This window comes from Pogoniulus pusillus, chromosome 5 (assembly GCF_015220805.1).
Source record: "Pogoniulus pusillus isolate bPogPus1 chromosome 5, bPogPus1.pri, whole genome shotgun sequence".
In the NCBI taxonomy this organism is placed as follows: Eukaryota; Metazoa; Chordata; class Aves; order Piciformes; family Lybiidae; genus Pogoniulus; species Pogoniulus pusillus.
In genome coordinates, this window is record NC_087268.1 from 28,291,892 (window position 1) to 28,307,975 (window position 16,084).

At 38.6% G+C, this 16,084-nt stretch overlaps 1 protein-coding gene across 2 annotated transcripts in view; it reads left to right on the forward strand.

Moving 5' to 3' along the window:
- The first annotated feature begins 629 nt into the window (after positions 1-629).
- MRPS9 (mitochondrial ribosomal protein S9) overlaps positions 630-16,084 on the forward strand; it is a 37,665-nt gene continuing 22,210 nt past the window's right edge. The window contains exons 1-4 of one of the 2 annotated variants that reach the window (XM_064143621.1): positions 630-789; positions 7,698-7,877; positions 15,842-15,904; positions 15,998-16,028. In XM_064143621.1, coding sequence (XP_063999691.1) covers positions 709-789; positions 7,698-7,877; positions 15,842-15,904; positions 15,998-16,028 — 355 coding nt within the window. In that variant the 5' untranslated portion in view covers positions 630-708. Of the gene's footprint in view, positions 790-1,050; positions 1,121-7,697; positions 7,878-15,841; positions 15,905-15,997; positions 16,029-16,084 lie in introns of those variants that run through there. The other variant, XM_064143623.1, reaches the window with a different exon arrangement.

Here is a 16,084-nt window from a genome sequence, read left to right on the forward strand (position 1 = left end):
TTTTTCCTCACTGAATAAAATCTCCAGTGCTAGCATGAAACATCACTTTGCTACAGCTCTCCAGGGTAATGGTGTTGCATCAGACATAGAATCACAAAACGGTTCGAGTTGAAAGAGACCTTCAAAGGTCACCTGGCTCCAATCCCCTCCAGATCAGAATATCCAGAGGGCCTTCCAGCCTGACCTTGAATATTCCATTATTTCCTTTATTTCCAATGCTACCTGTGTAAGCAGAAATAATGATTTTAGCATTTTCCTTCAGAGGTGTGTTTTAGCAGAGTGGAGTCCACCTCTGGTGTCAGGCACATCCTCCGGGGCCCGCTGCTGACCTGCTCCTTGGTCTGACCATACTGCAAGTACCAACACGTCTTTTTAAGGATTAGGGTGCATGTGAGCAACTCTGCTGTTTCACTTTTCAAACTCATTCCTACAACCCGCCCGCGACCCAGTCACTCTCCCACAACACTCCTCCCACGCACCAGCACCGACCCCAGCCGCCAGGCCGGGCAGACCTACGCCGCTCGCCGCACAGCGGAACCGAGCGCAGTGGGGCAGGGCGCAGCGCGGCACGGCGCAGAGCTCAGCGGGGCAGGGCTCAGCGCGCAGGCGCGCCTCCGGCCCCGCCTCTCTGCTTCCCCCCCTACCCCCCTATCTGCGGTGGCAGGGCCTGCGGCGGCAGGCTGCCTGCCCTGGCGGGGAGCTGCGGGCATGGCGGCGGCTGTGGGGCGTGTGCTGCGGCTGGGTGGCTGTTGGAGTGCGTTGGCACTGCCCGGCGGGCTGCGCGCCCAGGTGAGAGCCAGGCCAGGCCCTTTCCCTGTTATGGCCCCCTGTGCTCCGGGCCCGCGGGCTCTGCTCTGGGGCGGGGGACTGGTTCCGTGCGGTGGCAGGAAGCGGGCGCGGAGGCTGTGGGAGAAGCGGGCTGTCACGAGGCGGATCCGCGTCTCCGCGTCTCCGCCGCTGGTGCGGAGCAGGGATGTCTGTGCTGGATTGACCGCATGCTCGTTTCGGAGTCCCCCGTTGGGCCGGGCTGCGGGGCCGTTTCTGCTTCTGGGCGGCCCGGCCGACGGAGATGAGGCCTGCTGGGTGCCGGCGGTGTGTGCGCCGGACTGGCTCCGAGAAGGTGCATCGTAGGGGCGGGAAATGTGGGTGCCATCGCCGCGTTCAAATCAGCTCTTTTGTGAGCGGAGCTTAATGCCAAAAAATTGCATAGTTAAATCCTGATTTATTATCTATCACTAGAATGGAGTCTGCCCTGGCGAAACCCCGCGGGGAGTATTGTGGCCAACTCTGGAGCCCTCAGCACAATAAAGACGTGGACCTGTGGGAGCAGGTTCCAGTGGGGGGCTACAAAAATAGTCAGAGAGCTGAAATATCTGTGGAAAGGCTGAGAGTGAGGAGTGGCTCAGCTTGGAGGAGAGAAGGCTCCAGGGAGACTTTGTAGTGATGTTTATGCATAAAGAGGGCCCATAAGAATGATGCGGACAGTCTTTTTAGTAGGCCCTGTTGTGATAGAACAAGGGCTAATGGTTTTAAACTGAAAGAGGGTAGATTTAGACTAGGTATAAGGGAAGAAATGCTTTACAATGAAAGTGGTGCAACACATCGGTTTCTCAGAGGTAGCAGATGTCCCATCCCTAGAAACATTGGTGGTCAAGCCAGACTGGACTCTGAACAACCTGATCTAGTTGAAGATGTCTTCCCTTACTGTAGAGATTTGAACTAAATGACCCTTAAAGGTCTAATTCCAACCCAAACTATTCTGTGAATCTGCCTTAAGATGATAATTTTCTAAGTAGATTACTTGAAATTGTGTGTCATCAGCAAGTAGGTAGGTGGTGAAGTCTCCCAGTTCCTGCAGTGGGGAAAAAACATGCTCTACAAGTGCTGTAACTTCTGGTTAAGGAGAATTACCAGTTTGTTTTGAGAGATACTGGTGTTCAGCTGATTGCCATTTAATTAAAATGCTTAGCTATTCTCAGTATTGAGGACAGCCACTGTTTGTGGAGTGGTATTTGATACACCTGTATGTATATTTAATCAGTGAGCAGCAAGTGGATAAAAAGGCATGCTGGTAATGCTTTCAAGTTACAAAGTAATTTAGGATAAGGACTTGAAGAACTGTTCAGTGACTGGACTAAACCGAACCATGGGGTAATGGAAGATAGATGCAGCAAAGAAATGAAAGATGATACTGGAAGGAGCAATTTGAACTGTTTATATTGGGTACTTGTAAATTAACTTATCCCTTTAAGGGTTAAAAAAACAAAAAAAATAGTGCCCATGTGAGTCATTCTTTTTTGCAGCAGTCAGAAGTACATGAGCCTAAGCTGTGCAAGGAATGAGAAAGAGAGTGAGACTCTTAGCACTTGAATTTGTGTTCTCAGTTGGAATGGCTTCTGTTGCCTTGATTGTCCTATATGAAATGTATGGCTATGACAATGACTTATCTTTCTTAGCTAGGAACCTTCTTGAGTTTGAACTGAAAACTTTGTTTTGTACATCAGGAAATGATCTTGAAGGAGGCATCATTAGAGATAGTAATACCTGAGTCTGGCTATATATAAATCATTTAACCATCTGAACCAAAGGATATGAGGAGAGCTAATGTGAGGCGGTGCCCAGGAAGCTTTAGAGACTTCTGTTTGCATTAATTGTAGGTAACATGTGGGATGAGGATATTCAGGATACTAAGCATTTATGTGAATACAAAATGAAATTGAAAAAACTTGGAAGACAATTCCAGTGAGGACTGTTAAAAGCAAGATGTCAGCATGTCTTTGAACCACAGACTGCTGGGAACTGGGGAGGTGTCTCTTGGAAGTTATCACTATGTGTTTGTCCTCTTCATGTGTCTCTGAGACTGGCAGCTGTTGTGGACAGAGGAGTAAGTTGATATACCCGTGTTCTGATCTGGTATAACAGTTTCTTCATCAAGCACTTAACTGTCCTCACTGTAAGGGAACTTTAAAAATTATTCCTATCTTAAAAATCTCTTGTAAGGTTTAGTTCATTCCTTCTTGTCTTTGTGGGGTAAACAGTTTAATTTATTTTTTTTTAATGTATTTGAAAGTGTCTTACCCGGAGATTGCCAGTGGGAAGGAAGCTTTGTAGTTCAGTTCCGCTTAGCTTTGGTTGAGCAACAGGTTTATACTTTGTCTAAATCCTGGTGGATGATGTTTATACTGATACTAGAAGGAGATTATAGCATTTTGGTGACACTTTCAGAGCTAAATGCTTGGAATGGAGCAGCTTTTTCTGCAGTTGAAGAGTTTGTTAATACCCAATAATTCTTGTCTCAAAGCACCCAGATCTAATTTTTCTGTTCCCTGTTACACTTTTCTGGCACTTGCCATGTATCTGTACATTTGGAGCTATCTTTTATTTGCATAGTGTACAATCTAAATGAAACTTGATATGCAGGTGTGGTCCAGTATACACAGAAAGTAGAGTTTCTGAGTGAGGGAGATGCAGTTTTAGAGTTACCAGTCAAGGGACTTAGCTTTGAGAAAAAGTTTCTTCTGTTGAAATACTTTATGAAATCAGCTGTAAAAAGTATGTTATGTTTGCTTGCTGACACCTTTCTGAAGTGTTTTACAAAATGCTCCTTAGATCATAAACCTTATACTGGTTCACCTAATTAGTTGGTAGTCCAATTGAAACCTGAGATAACATAAATATTGGGTAAATCAATTAAAACACATTTTTGTAAACCAGCACACTAGAAAGCCAAAACTCACCTATTGAACAGAAAGTAATTCTGTAGAAACTCGAGACGGGTTCAAGCATTTACATTGTATATGATTGTGACACATGTTTTTCTCTTGTGTGACAAGTGACCGGAGGACAACTGTCTATCTTGTACATCTGTAAGGTTCAGTATCACTAGCTGTGCCAGTAATCTGAGCAGTGAACACAGGGCAGCGTTAGTCCTTCATGCTGATGTGGTTATACAGCTCCAGGTCCGCATGTTCTAGTGAAGTCCTGTTGTAAAGAAAGTTTTAACACAAATCTATTTGTGCACTGCATGAATTCAGAAAAAGAGATGGTCAAAGCTTACCATCTTAGAGCATGGAAGTAGCATGAAAATGCCACATCATTTGGTGTCATTTTCAATCTCTGTTACTATGTCATGTTGTAAAATGGACAATATTTTCTCTTGAATTTGTCTCCTGTTGTTGATCCTCTTTCCTCCCATTACAGAAGTATAGCAATTTTGATCCCTCTGTTAGTGATCTGTGTTGATTTTACATCCGTATAACTCCAGTGAAGCAAAATAAACAGGACGAGTAAACAGAAGTGTTCTGGTTTTTTTTTTTTTTTTTTTTTTTTTTTTTTTTTTTTGTTTTTGTTTTTGTTTGGTTGTGGTTTTCTTTTTTTATTTCCCACTGGAGGAAAATAGGCCAGAGAGGTTGAAGTTGTCTAAAAATGCCCTTCCTCATTTTTTTTAATGGGGGAAATTTTACATAAGCTGATTTTCTGTGAATTTAAGGTCCTCCTAGAAAATCAGGATTTGCCAGACAGTGTTTTAGTACTAGGTTGCCTGGAAGGGAGTTTGTAGGGAATGATTAATACCAAAGAATTATGTCCAGGCTTTCTGTTCTCCCTTGTCCAGGTGGAAGAATCTGTTATTTCAGGAGTACTGTTAACCATTATTCTGTAAAAAGTGGTAAGGCTCCTGTCTGCAGTAATGTTCTTGGAAACGTATACAGATGTGAATGTAAACTTTTGTGGTTTCCTCTAGGCAGGAGAGGAGCGTGCTTTCTTTTTTGAAATGCCAGAAGCATTTAGCTGTGCTTTGCAGTCTTTGCCTGTACTACCCATGAAATGGTATTCTTGTCCCAGAAGAGGTACCAATACAATAGACATTAATTTGCATAAGAGACTGTTTTCTAATTATGAACAGTTTGTGCGTCCAGGGACTTTTGATTAGTGATGAACTGAAGCTAGGGAAGAATATGAATAGCTTGAGGGAAGATGGACAAAAATGAAAAAAATGCATTAGAAATTGACAGGAATAGCATGGAAGTAAAAAAACTTTTAAGTATTCTGTTTAAAGCATAGCAGAGAGAAAGCAACTTTGGCCAAGTAATAAGGAATCATATGTTCATCAACAAGATTTACAAATAATTAGTTACTATTAAGACAAGTAAGACAGAAGGTAAATTTCATTCTTTCCTGAGGAGTAACTAGGAGAGAATATGCAGTTACCTCTGTTTTCCATACTGTTTTCTAAGGAAAGTGCCAGAGCATTGCCTGTGGAAAACGTGTACTTTTAACATTTTGATTATTTGTCTTTTAATTATGTATGTGTCAGTGTTACCTCACAGAAAATATTGATGTTTTATGAATAAATAAAGAAGAAAATAATTAGGACAGACCAGGACTGTGCATATGATGCATACAGGCTGTGGAGACTACAGAGCAACCAAGATACTCTTCAGCACCAAGTTCTACCTTGATGCTGGTTTTAAATCTTTCTTAGGAGAGGTGCTGGTAACTTTTCTGAGGTATGTACCCTGGGAGGCATATCTGTCACATTGTAAAAGCATAGTGGGTAAGTTATTTCCATCTCAAGTGAGCTTGTTATTCAGAGATTACCTTGCCTTCTGTATTGAACCTTATTGAATTCAAAGGACCTATACTTCAGCACAAGCATGTGCTGTACATAAACTTAAGGCACAGTACTGTAATCTTTATTCCAAATTGAAATTTTAAGTGAGGCTGTTAGATTTTGTACATTAAAACCTGAGATAGCCATAGACAGGTAAATTGATCATGAATAGTTTTACAAATGGTGAAGCAAATTGGATGTGTTGCACCAGTCCATACTGGGCTGCCAGATACCCAGAATACCAACTAGGTTCTGAAATTACAAGAAAAGCTGTGTTTCATTTCCTATTCATGTAGGACTTGACCATGTAATATAGACCATCCAAACCTAGTCAAAGGAATTTGTGTAAGCTAATTCCTATTACTGACAGAAGGTAGAACACTTTTGTGTTTGTCTTGCATCTTGTCATCTTGTTTTGATGAGACATCTGTTTCTGTCATTGTGGTTAAAACTGTTTTTTGAAGGTTACTGTTGTATTTTTATTAGTTACAGAAAGCTAGTATTTTATGCTGTTTATATTAGCTCAACTCTGAATGGTCAGCATGTCTACATGGTAGTTGAGAGAAGACAATTCTTGTCTCTTGTACATTTAGTAATTTCAAATGTTACCTTTATTCTGGTGCTCATAATAAGAACACTAACTAGTTCACTGTTATGCACATTTGAGTTTTAATGTTTGGATAAAGGTGGACCGAGGCTGCAGCTCCAGGAGCAGCAGAGGCAATTCAATAATTTATTCAAACAAATGAAGGTAGAAGAGAGGACTTTGCTTCTGCCTCCCTGCTCACAGTTGTGTGGTTCAGGTACTTTTTCATGTCACCTTTGGATCTTTCACAGCCTTCTTAAGTTACTTGAACTGACCGGTTCAGCTGTGAACTGCTTACTCATTGGAAGGATGCAGAAGTTGGTGTTCTGCCACATTTAGGAAGCTGGGCTAGCTTGAGTGCCAGAGCTGGCACCTGGCTAGTGAAGGAAGTGGAGGAAAGAGGGCTTGCAGGGGTGGACAGTGAGATGGGCTTGCTCTGCCTTGTGAAACTGCACTGTCTACTCACAAAGCCAAACTGTGGCATGTTGAAGAGACTGGGCAGAAGTCTTTTGAGAGTACTGTTGGATGAATAGAACTGGGTATTTTTCTGATTCGGTAATGATTCTTTTTCTGTCTTTACTTTTTTGTCTCTCACACCCTTTTTTTCTTGTGATTCCATCCCTTCTCCCACCCACAGCAAACCAGACAAGCAGTTGGTTCTTGTTCAGTTTCTGGAATAATTATGCTGCAGAAGACTGTAATACTGATGTTGTCGAGACAAAATAGTGCATGATGCTGGCACTAGGCCAGATCACTGACAGAGCCCAGTGTCCCAGAAGTGGCAGAGAATTTGATGGAAATTAGTCATCTTAACCACTGCTTGTCTTGATAGAAGTCAGACCTCTGTCCCGCAAAGCTCAAAAGATAACTGTTTGCGGAGTTAGGACTTCTGAGCTAGAACAATGCTCAGTAGTATTGACTGGTGAGAACTACTCTACTAAGTATCTAATAATTCTACCTGAGACAGTAAAATTGCTTAAGAACCATTCTGGCACTGTGAACAAGCCTTTCCAGACACGAGCCTTTAGCAGTATTTGTGCAGCTGCATGCTTCTGAAGCTTGCTAGAGAGCTGCACTGCAGACTGTTTTTATACTTTGTTATGGGATACCTCTAGGTGAAGGGAAAAACCTGATAGATTTATTTATTGTAAATAAATTTTTTAAAAGTTCTTTTAAGAATGCATCAGCTGGTCAGTGCTGTTCTGCTTCTGCTGGATGTGCCTGACATGATACTACATTGCCTTCCATCAGAAAAATCTTCTGAATTAATTGTAATATAAGAAGATGTTAGTCTTTTAGAATGTGTTTATCAGTTTATGGGTATTAAGAGATTGGAAGAAAATGGTTTCATGCATAATACTGCCTTTTCTAATTTATTACAGTAATGTGTTGAATCTTGTTATAGGTACAAATGGCTTGTTATACTATTCGTTTTATTTAGAGTTCACTGTGCCAAAAATACAAAATAAATCTCACTTTTCTCTTTTTTGTTTTTGTTAGATGTTAAGGCTAATCTATACCACTACAGCAGTGCAGAGGAAAAACATAGGAGCCTCAGGACCTGAAAAGTACACAGAGGAATTTATTAAAAAACAGATTGAAGAGTTCAACCTAGGAAAGAGACATTTAGCCAACATGATGGGAGAAGATCCAGAAACTTTTACTCAAGAGGATATTGATGTAAGTACAGTTGCTCTGTTGGAGAAGTAATTTACTGTAGAGTTTCAGATATTGAAAGCACTTTACTTCAGCATGAGCCTCTCAGCTCTCTGTGAATTTTAATCAATCTGTCAGAATAAGAAAGAGTGCAACTATACGTTGCAAACGTTCAACTGTGACTGTGAATAGAGATTCTATCCCTGCTACCATGTGAGGTCAAACATTACAGTATAGAACTGTATGCCATATCTTGCTAAAGCACAGTAGGTTGTTTTTAAAAGTGCTAATGGATAATCCCCTTGATCTGAGTTTGTGAGAGGCACTGTAAAGGTTTATGTAGCGCTTTGAAATGTCTACCCACAATTTGGCCTGCTGTGTATATTTAGGTCAGATATCCTTGTGTGATACTGTGATTGCTAGTAATGCAAATTTAGATTTTATGGGATGTTTTATAATTAACATTGTGGCTTAACTTAGGGATGTTAATATAGAAGTGAATTTAAGCTTGTATCAGTAGCTCCAAACATTTTATTGCCGTTCCCTCTGATAATTAACAGATGAGTGATCTTGTCTTTCTCTGTGTCATTTAGGCTCCTGTATAGATATGCTTCCTTTCACTCAAAAATGTTTTGTTGCATGTATATATTTTTTTATGTCCCACCTGGTCTTCAATTCTGTCATTTCTGTGTTACTCTATCATGTGTCAGAGATAGGGAAAATAAATGTCATTTGATAACATTCACTTAGGTGAAGCTGTGTGAAGTCTCATGGATGAAGCTTTCTCTGCAGCAACAGCACTCTTACTATAGACATGACAGCACAGTGTATCAGTAGGACCCTTAGGGTAGATGAAGTAATGTAGTATGTACCAAAAGAGTTGTGTGGTTTAGTTTTTTTTTAGAGCAAGGAGACTGTTACCCTTCTCAATAGCAAAATTTTGTCAGCATAGCTATGTCCGCATAAGAGGTCTTGACAGCATGCATATGCCAAGAGAACTGCATCTGTAGGTGGTGATACAGGCTGATTTCAAACACATTTGACAGGCTTCAAAATGAAGTTTTGAAAACTTCTCTGAAAACAGATAGCAGAGAAGAGAGACATAGTTAATGGCCTGCTGAGAAAAAGGATGAAATGAAACTTGAATTTTATGAGGTATCAGAAAATCCATAAGGGAAGCTTAAGTTCAAGTCACAAATCCACAGGAAATCAAGCTTTGAGTACAAAGCTATGCACTGATACTGTGGCTACTTTCATTCAAAATCTTAAATACCACATTGCTCTTCTACAGACAACTGCCAACACAGAGACTTTGCCAGTCTCAGTGTAGAAGGGATAAGGTCCTGACAGCAGTGCAAGTATTCATCAAGGCACCTGGGCCAGCGCTAATAGCAGCCTGTTTCTTTACAATAGCTTTCTTATTTCTGCACAGACTATAGGATTTCCCCTTTGGTGTATTTTTCAGATGTTTTTTTTTCCTTACACTTAGTGACCTTTATCTTTTTGAATTGCTTTCTTGTAAAGTATTGATGCACTGGCCTGCTGCTAGAATACCTCCCATATTAGTATAGTACAGTGATGATGTTAATTTCCAGTTTACCGAAAAGGTTAATGATGGGAGAATGCAGCAGTCTGTAGTCTAGCTCTAGGGTGAAAGCTCACAAGATAGTGAGACTGCAAGAAATGTAAAATGACCATACCTAAATAATGCTTTCTTTATGAATCTACAGCACTGTGATAGTTTGCACAGAATTAACTGAGCTGCATCATTAATAGAAGTAGATTAATTCTGAAAATTAGTTTTTACACATGCAGTGCAGGGAACTCTACCTTGCAGATTGTTTCCGAAAGGAGGGAGAAATAGAGCCAAAAGAGCAATGTTCTGTTTGGTGACACCAAGTATCTGTGGTACATATTTGATTTTATTTTTTATTCCCTATTCCATCAGGTGTTGGAAAGTACTTTAGAGTGTATAATAGTGTCTGCTATGCATAATTAAATTTCTGTTAAAAATATAAAAGCTTCTTAAGCACTGGCAGGAGAATTATCAAGCTTTACATTTCGAGCAGTAATAATTCTTTCTGAGTGCTTATATACCTCCATGTCTTCTACTGTTAATCAGTCTGTGCAGTGTGTTTCAAAAGTAGGCATCATGGGATTCTGTCCTTCACTAGAGTTTTAGGTATAGTTTAATAGAAGCTAAACGTTGTGAAATTTCAAACAGGAAAATAAGTTGACTTAACTTGCTAATCCTTCTGGATGTTGTGGAAGCAAAATTGCCTCTTACTGATGCTTTTATTTAGGAATGAAAAGTTAAGCTGTGTATTACAACTGTATTTCTAGAGGAGAAAAAAAAAATCCGGCAAATTGATATATAACTGCAGAAGTCTACCAATTGCTTTTTAATTGGTATTATAGACCTCACTCTGAAGCTAGAATGTTTTATTCTCCTATGTGTGCATATGTGCTATGAACTTTTTCTAATTGATTTGCTTTGCCCATTCCATTTGATGTATCATTTTTCACAATATTTCATAATTTGTGCTCATTTCTAATGAACAGAGTCGTTAGGACAGGCATGTCTAAGTACAACTGACAGCTAACATTAGGTGCCAGATGCAGTTTATAAAGCTATGTAGAACTGCAGAGAACAGTTTAAATAAATTAGCACCTGTACATTAGTCTCACTTGCTGGTAATTTATAAGCGAATCAGTAGAGATGACATTTAGGTAAGTCATTGATCAAGTTAACAGCTGCATACCCACTGCCCAGCTGGGATACCTAATTAATAGAGATTGCAGTCCTGACCTAGTGCTTTTTCCCGGTTGAGTCTGTAATCCTTTTATTTGGCGATTTAGCTTTAACTTACAGTTGTAGTAAACAGCCCACCTTCATTTTCCACTGTCAGTTCTGTGATATTCTGCTTTAAAGCCCAGAAATCTTAAGTAAGATTAATATAAGAAGAGCATCTTAATCTTCATGACCTATTTATATGCCAGTATTTTTATTATTCATTTTTATGCAGTCCCTAAATGCTTTCCCAGATATGAGCTCATCACAAAGCAATACTCATTTCCCATAAGTTAGTACCTAACTTAAAAGCTAGAGGCTTGTGTTGATTTTTCTCTTGTTGTCTGCCTTATGACCTAATAGGTTGTTGTCAAGCAGATGGAATAATTTGAATTCAAAATACACATTTGTCTTCACTAGCATATATAGTTCTAACAGTACTAGTGAGGTTCTTGGATATGAGAAGTTTACACATAGGGTATAGTTTTCTTTCAGTGAATTAAGACTACTTTAATAGGATGTATTCACTTGCTTTTGTAAGTGTCTCAGCCTATTCGATTCTAAATAGCATTCAAGCTTTAGCAACACCAAGAAATGAGTGAATATTGGCATGTGTAAAATGTCAGAAATGTTGTTCAGAACAAAATGAACTTCTGAACTTGTCTGCAAGAAAAGTGTGATGTCCAGTATTGTTCTTACAAGAAATGCTCAAATTTAAATTGTCTTTTTAAATAACTGAAGCTGGGTTTCTTTTGTTTAAACTTCTTGTTTCATCTAATGGACTAATCTTTGTATCAGCATTTTTTTAATGTCCATCTGAACTAGTAACTGTTGATGTGTTTCTGTGGGATTTGAGGGTTATTTTTTGTTGTTGTTTTTGTTTGGGGGATGTTTTAACACTTTGTAATACTCTGTAATATTTTGAGAAGTTGAAATTAGGATAGAAATAATGACTCAACTTTTTGTCTTTCCTTTTTGCTCTGCAAGTGCTGGACAAGACAAATTCTGTAATGTTTTTTTCTTTGAAAGTAATATTAAAAAGACGAGCTTTTTCATATAATGTCAATGGGTGGCTTGGGTTTTTTTTGTTCAAGTGGTGAGTCTAAAATTCTCTGTCACTGCACTTGATATTTCTTTTTGTCTAAACTAGAATTCAGCTTTAGGTAATCATCAACAAATGGTGGGGGTGATTTCAATAAACTGTAGTATTTAGTTGTTAGAGGAGGATTTTGTTTTACAAGGTATACTTAGGTGTCTTGCTGACTTTTTTTGGTTAACTTTCTTGATTTAAAATATTTCAGAGTTAACATTTCACATCCCACTTTTGTTTCCTTCATTATTGGTTCTACCTCAGACATTGAAAGTTTAGTGTGTATTTAAAAAATAATTAATTGGATTCTTGAACCCTTTGACAAAAAGGATGCTTCTGCAAGAGAACCTCAAGATGAAGGTGGTTTTTAATTGTACTTCTCTCAATCTTTTTTTTCCACAAAGTGCCTTTTCTCAGTGCTTATTACTTTGATAACTATCTTTGCATGTGATTCAAGCAAGGAAAATTAGTGAATGTTTTGTGTCTATGGATTCAGAAGTGTGGAAATACGCATGGGGAAGGTGTATTTGGCCTGCCAAACCTCTCGCTCTTAGGGCAGGGTAAGGACTGAATTACCTCAGTCTTCTTCCCCTATCTCGGTATGACTCTAATCAGCTCTATTTGAGTTTGAAGTATTGAAATTCTTAATTTCTCAATACATTAAAAGACAAAAAAAATCCTTATGGAGTCAGATGATTGCTTGATTCAGTGGTAGTCTTTGATGTTTGTGAAAGTGAACAAAACATCTTGGCTCTTAGATAGGTAGGAAGGGAAGTAGGGTCAAAAGTCAACATGTGCAACATATGCAATGAAGAGGGAAAATGAGCGTGTGGGAAGTATGCTGAATTTGTACAACATGCCACATGGATTGCTGGAGAGGTTATTTTTAATGAATGGTTTGCGTGTTTGAAGAACTGCCACGGATGAGGGTTTCTTTTAATAAGGATGGAAGCTTGCTCTCTATTCCAGCTGGCCTGAATGCAAACTTACAGGTGCAAAAGAAAGACACTGTGGTCCTATGAGAAGTATATTGAATCATCTGATCCCTCAACAAGTGATGTTATAACAGAATTCCTTTTAGTTTGTTACAGGAATGTTAAGCTTGCCAATGCAGTTCAAGAAATGACTGATGTAAATGATCTTGTTGCTAACATGTTCATGATGGTCTGCTGTTTTTTAAGGTGTGACAACTGAGTGGGATTTGTTTTTCCCCTACCTGGATAAACAGTAGAGTTTAAAAACATACACTTTCAAATCCTGGAATGAAATGCATATTGTTTTTGTTTGGTGTTTTTTTTTAGGAACTCATAGTAGAAGCAGGTTGTATCCATTTAATCTTTTTTGGATAGATTAGGTAATTACTTTTTAAAATAACATTGCGTTATTAGGTACCAGGATTTGTAGTTGTTTCTGCTGAAAATAATTACAGATTTTTCTTTTTTAGAAAGCTTGCATTTTATTTCCAAAGACAATGACACCAGCATGATTTAGCAAATATGACTGTGAAATAGCCTCCACAGGTTCTGAACTGCTAGATTGGGGTGTCTGAATCCTGTATAGCCAAGATGGTGGCCTGAAGAAGACAGTTCGTGGTCATACTCAGTAAAACATTTCCTTTCTCATCTAGAGTTCAAGTCAAGTTACGCATGGGAAGAAGGATATGGACCATGATTCTTAAGCTTAAAACCACATCTGGAATGGAAAACTTATTAAGTCTTGGGAGTTCTTGAAATTGTACTGCTACCGTTTAAACCTTGGTTATAAAGTTTTAAGAAAGATATCCTACCTGTTCAGGAGAATGTGCAGTTAATTCCCTACAGAATTTTGACTTGAGGATGTGGAGATTCATGAAGTGAAGCCTGTGTTCCAAATCTGAAGGTGCTGTAAAAAAGTTTCAGGAAAATATTTTGTGGTTATTTATTTGCTCTAGATGCAGTATGGAGAGCCTAATTCTGATTTAATTCCTGAGGCTGATCTACTATCTTATTTTATGGCCAGTACAGAGCAGTGATGAGAATTACAGTTTTTCTGAAGGACTCTTTTTCCACAGAACTGAAATACTTACTTAGACAAAATCGGCTTCTATGAAATTCTGAGAGGCAGACTGACTTGTTGTGCTAAACGGACAGAGCTATTTAAAATTAAGAAGAGACTTCTGAATGAAGTTGGAGTCAGTTGCATCCCAGGATAGTTTGGTATCAATGTAAAGAAAAGTACCCTGTCCTTGATTACAGTTTTTACCAAAAAAAGGAGAAGGAATGAAAACTATGTATTTCCATTTTGGAACAAGAGAAACACCAGACTTGTGAAGTGACCAATTTTTTTTCTATTTGTTGTGTAGAGAGCTAGAAAGAGATACTTGGATTTCTTAATGCAGGGTTTATGCTTTAGTGTGAAAGACATGAGTATACACTCAATACAAAATAAACTTTTAGAAGTAGGTCTCAGCAGCCGCTCCACTATAAATGTTATTGTATTTGGCACTAAGGTGTCATAGTTACAGTAACTGTTTGAGATTCTGGAAATGCTTATATAAAGACTGTCTTAAGTACACATGCACACTATCTTGTAATAAATTATTTTAATGTATTATATAATGTGTTTGTTTAACATCATTTGGCTCACAGCAGATTTCTACTGTCATCATAATTAATCCCCCTTTGTTCATAAATAGGTGTTCACCTACTGTGTGTATGCATAAAATGCCCATTGACTAACAAATGGGAATACAGTAGTCACTAAGAGAAACAGAATTACCATTCCATAAAATCAAGTTAAGCCTTTTGTTTGCTTCGGAATTCTGAAAATTTCTGTTCAGAATGCCAGTAGAGGATTAATGAAAGTAATAGGTTAGGTCTTTTTACACTCCATGCATATTAAATCGGTTGAAGCACTGACAAACCACTCCATGTCCATGGGAAAAATATCAGCAAGTAATAGCCCTAAGGTAGCCTAAGCAACAAAGAGCAATTTCTCTAAAGAGAGGATTTTAAGCCCTGATTTTATTGTAATTCTACTGTCCCATATTGTCTAATGGAAATATAAATGAGATCACTACCAAAGGGGTTTATTCAGTTAGTCCATGTTACTGTGATTTCTGTCTTAAACTCTCCTGCCTGCAGTCTGAAGCTGACCAAGCTTGCCAGGCCCCTTACATTTGGGAGATTTTGATGGCTGATTTTTTTTTGTTTGTTTTTAAAAACAAATGAAAATAAACAACTCTCATAAATGTATACTTCTGCTTTATTAAATTACGGGTTATTCACTGAAGAGGGGAGAGTAAGATGCTGAACAGAAATGTGTGTTGTTGGGTTTAACCTTGTAAGGTGCTTTGCCTTACATTTTGCCAAAATAAACTGGAATATTGGTATACCTTCTTTATTTGTTGGAGACAAATGGCATGAGTAGTGGTAGGTGGTTCACTTTTACTGAGCTTCTGTGTACCTTGTACTCAGTAAAACGAGTGATAAACAATGAGTGTGTAATGAATGTCACCTCATTTTAAATTGTTTTAGGTATCAAAGTAGAAGATGGCATTTGAGATACTTTCCTTCCTGAGAAGTTACTTCAGGTTCAGCAAAAATTGTAGTGATTCACAGCTGTTTCCAAATGCAGTGTCAATGAAATGTTTAGGCTGTGTAGAATATCTTCTGCTGCCGCAACAAACATTGCTTTAGTCTGTAAAACTGGGATTCTAGATGTTTAAAATTTTACTTTGTCCATTTGCTTTAAAATTTCCGTGCTTCATCTGTCAGTAGTCACTGCTAACAAGCACTGGCACTTTCAGGAAGATAAATGTTGTAATTTCTTCTGGAAGTCACAGCATTTGAAACTTTAGGGGAAAAATCACTGTGTCTAAAGATGTTTTTTGTGCTCAGGTAGTTTTGGTAGGTTGTGTTAAATGCATGCCATAAAGACCAAACTTTCTTCTGTAAAGTTCACTCATTATGGTATAGTGCAGTAGAGCCTTCAAAATGAGGTTTTGCTTTTCCTGATTCCTGTGGAAATGATCTGCTTTTCTTTTCAACACAGCACATGTAGCACTCTTACTGATTTGATTGCATACTGTACAGGTGTTATGTTGATTTTCCCTGTTTTTGTTTTCAGAGAGCTGTTGCCTATCTCTTTCCTTCTGGCTTATTTGATAAACGAGCTAGGCCCATGATGAAGGTAGGATTTTTTTTTTGTTATGTTTCTGAACAGCTGTAGCTTGATATTTAAAATATTTTTTCCTTTTGCTGATATGTATTTGTTTATTTACAGCATCCTACTGAAATTTTTCCAGAGCAGAGGAGTAAGTATTTATGGATAATTTTTTTTGTTATTTCTTCTGAGTTTTAGGATTTTTTA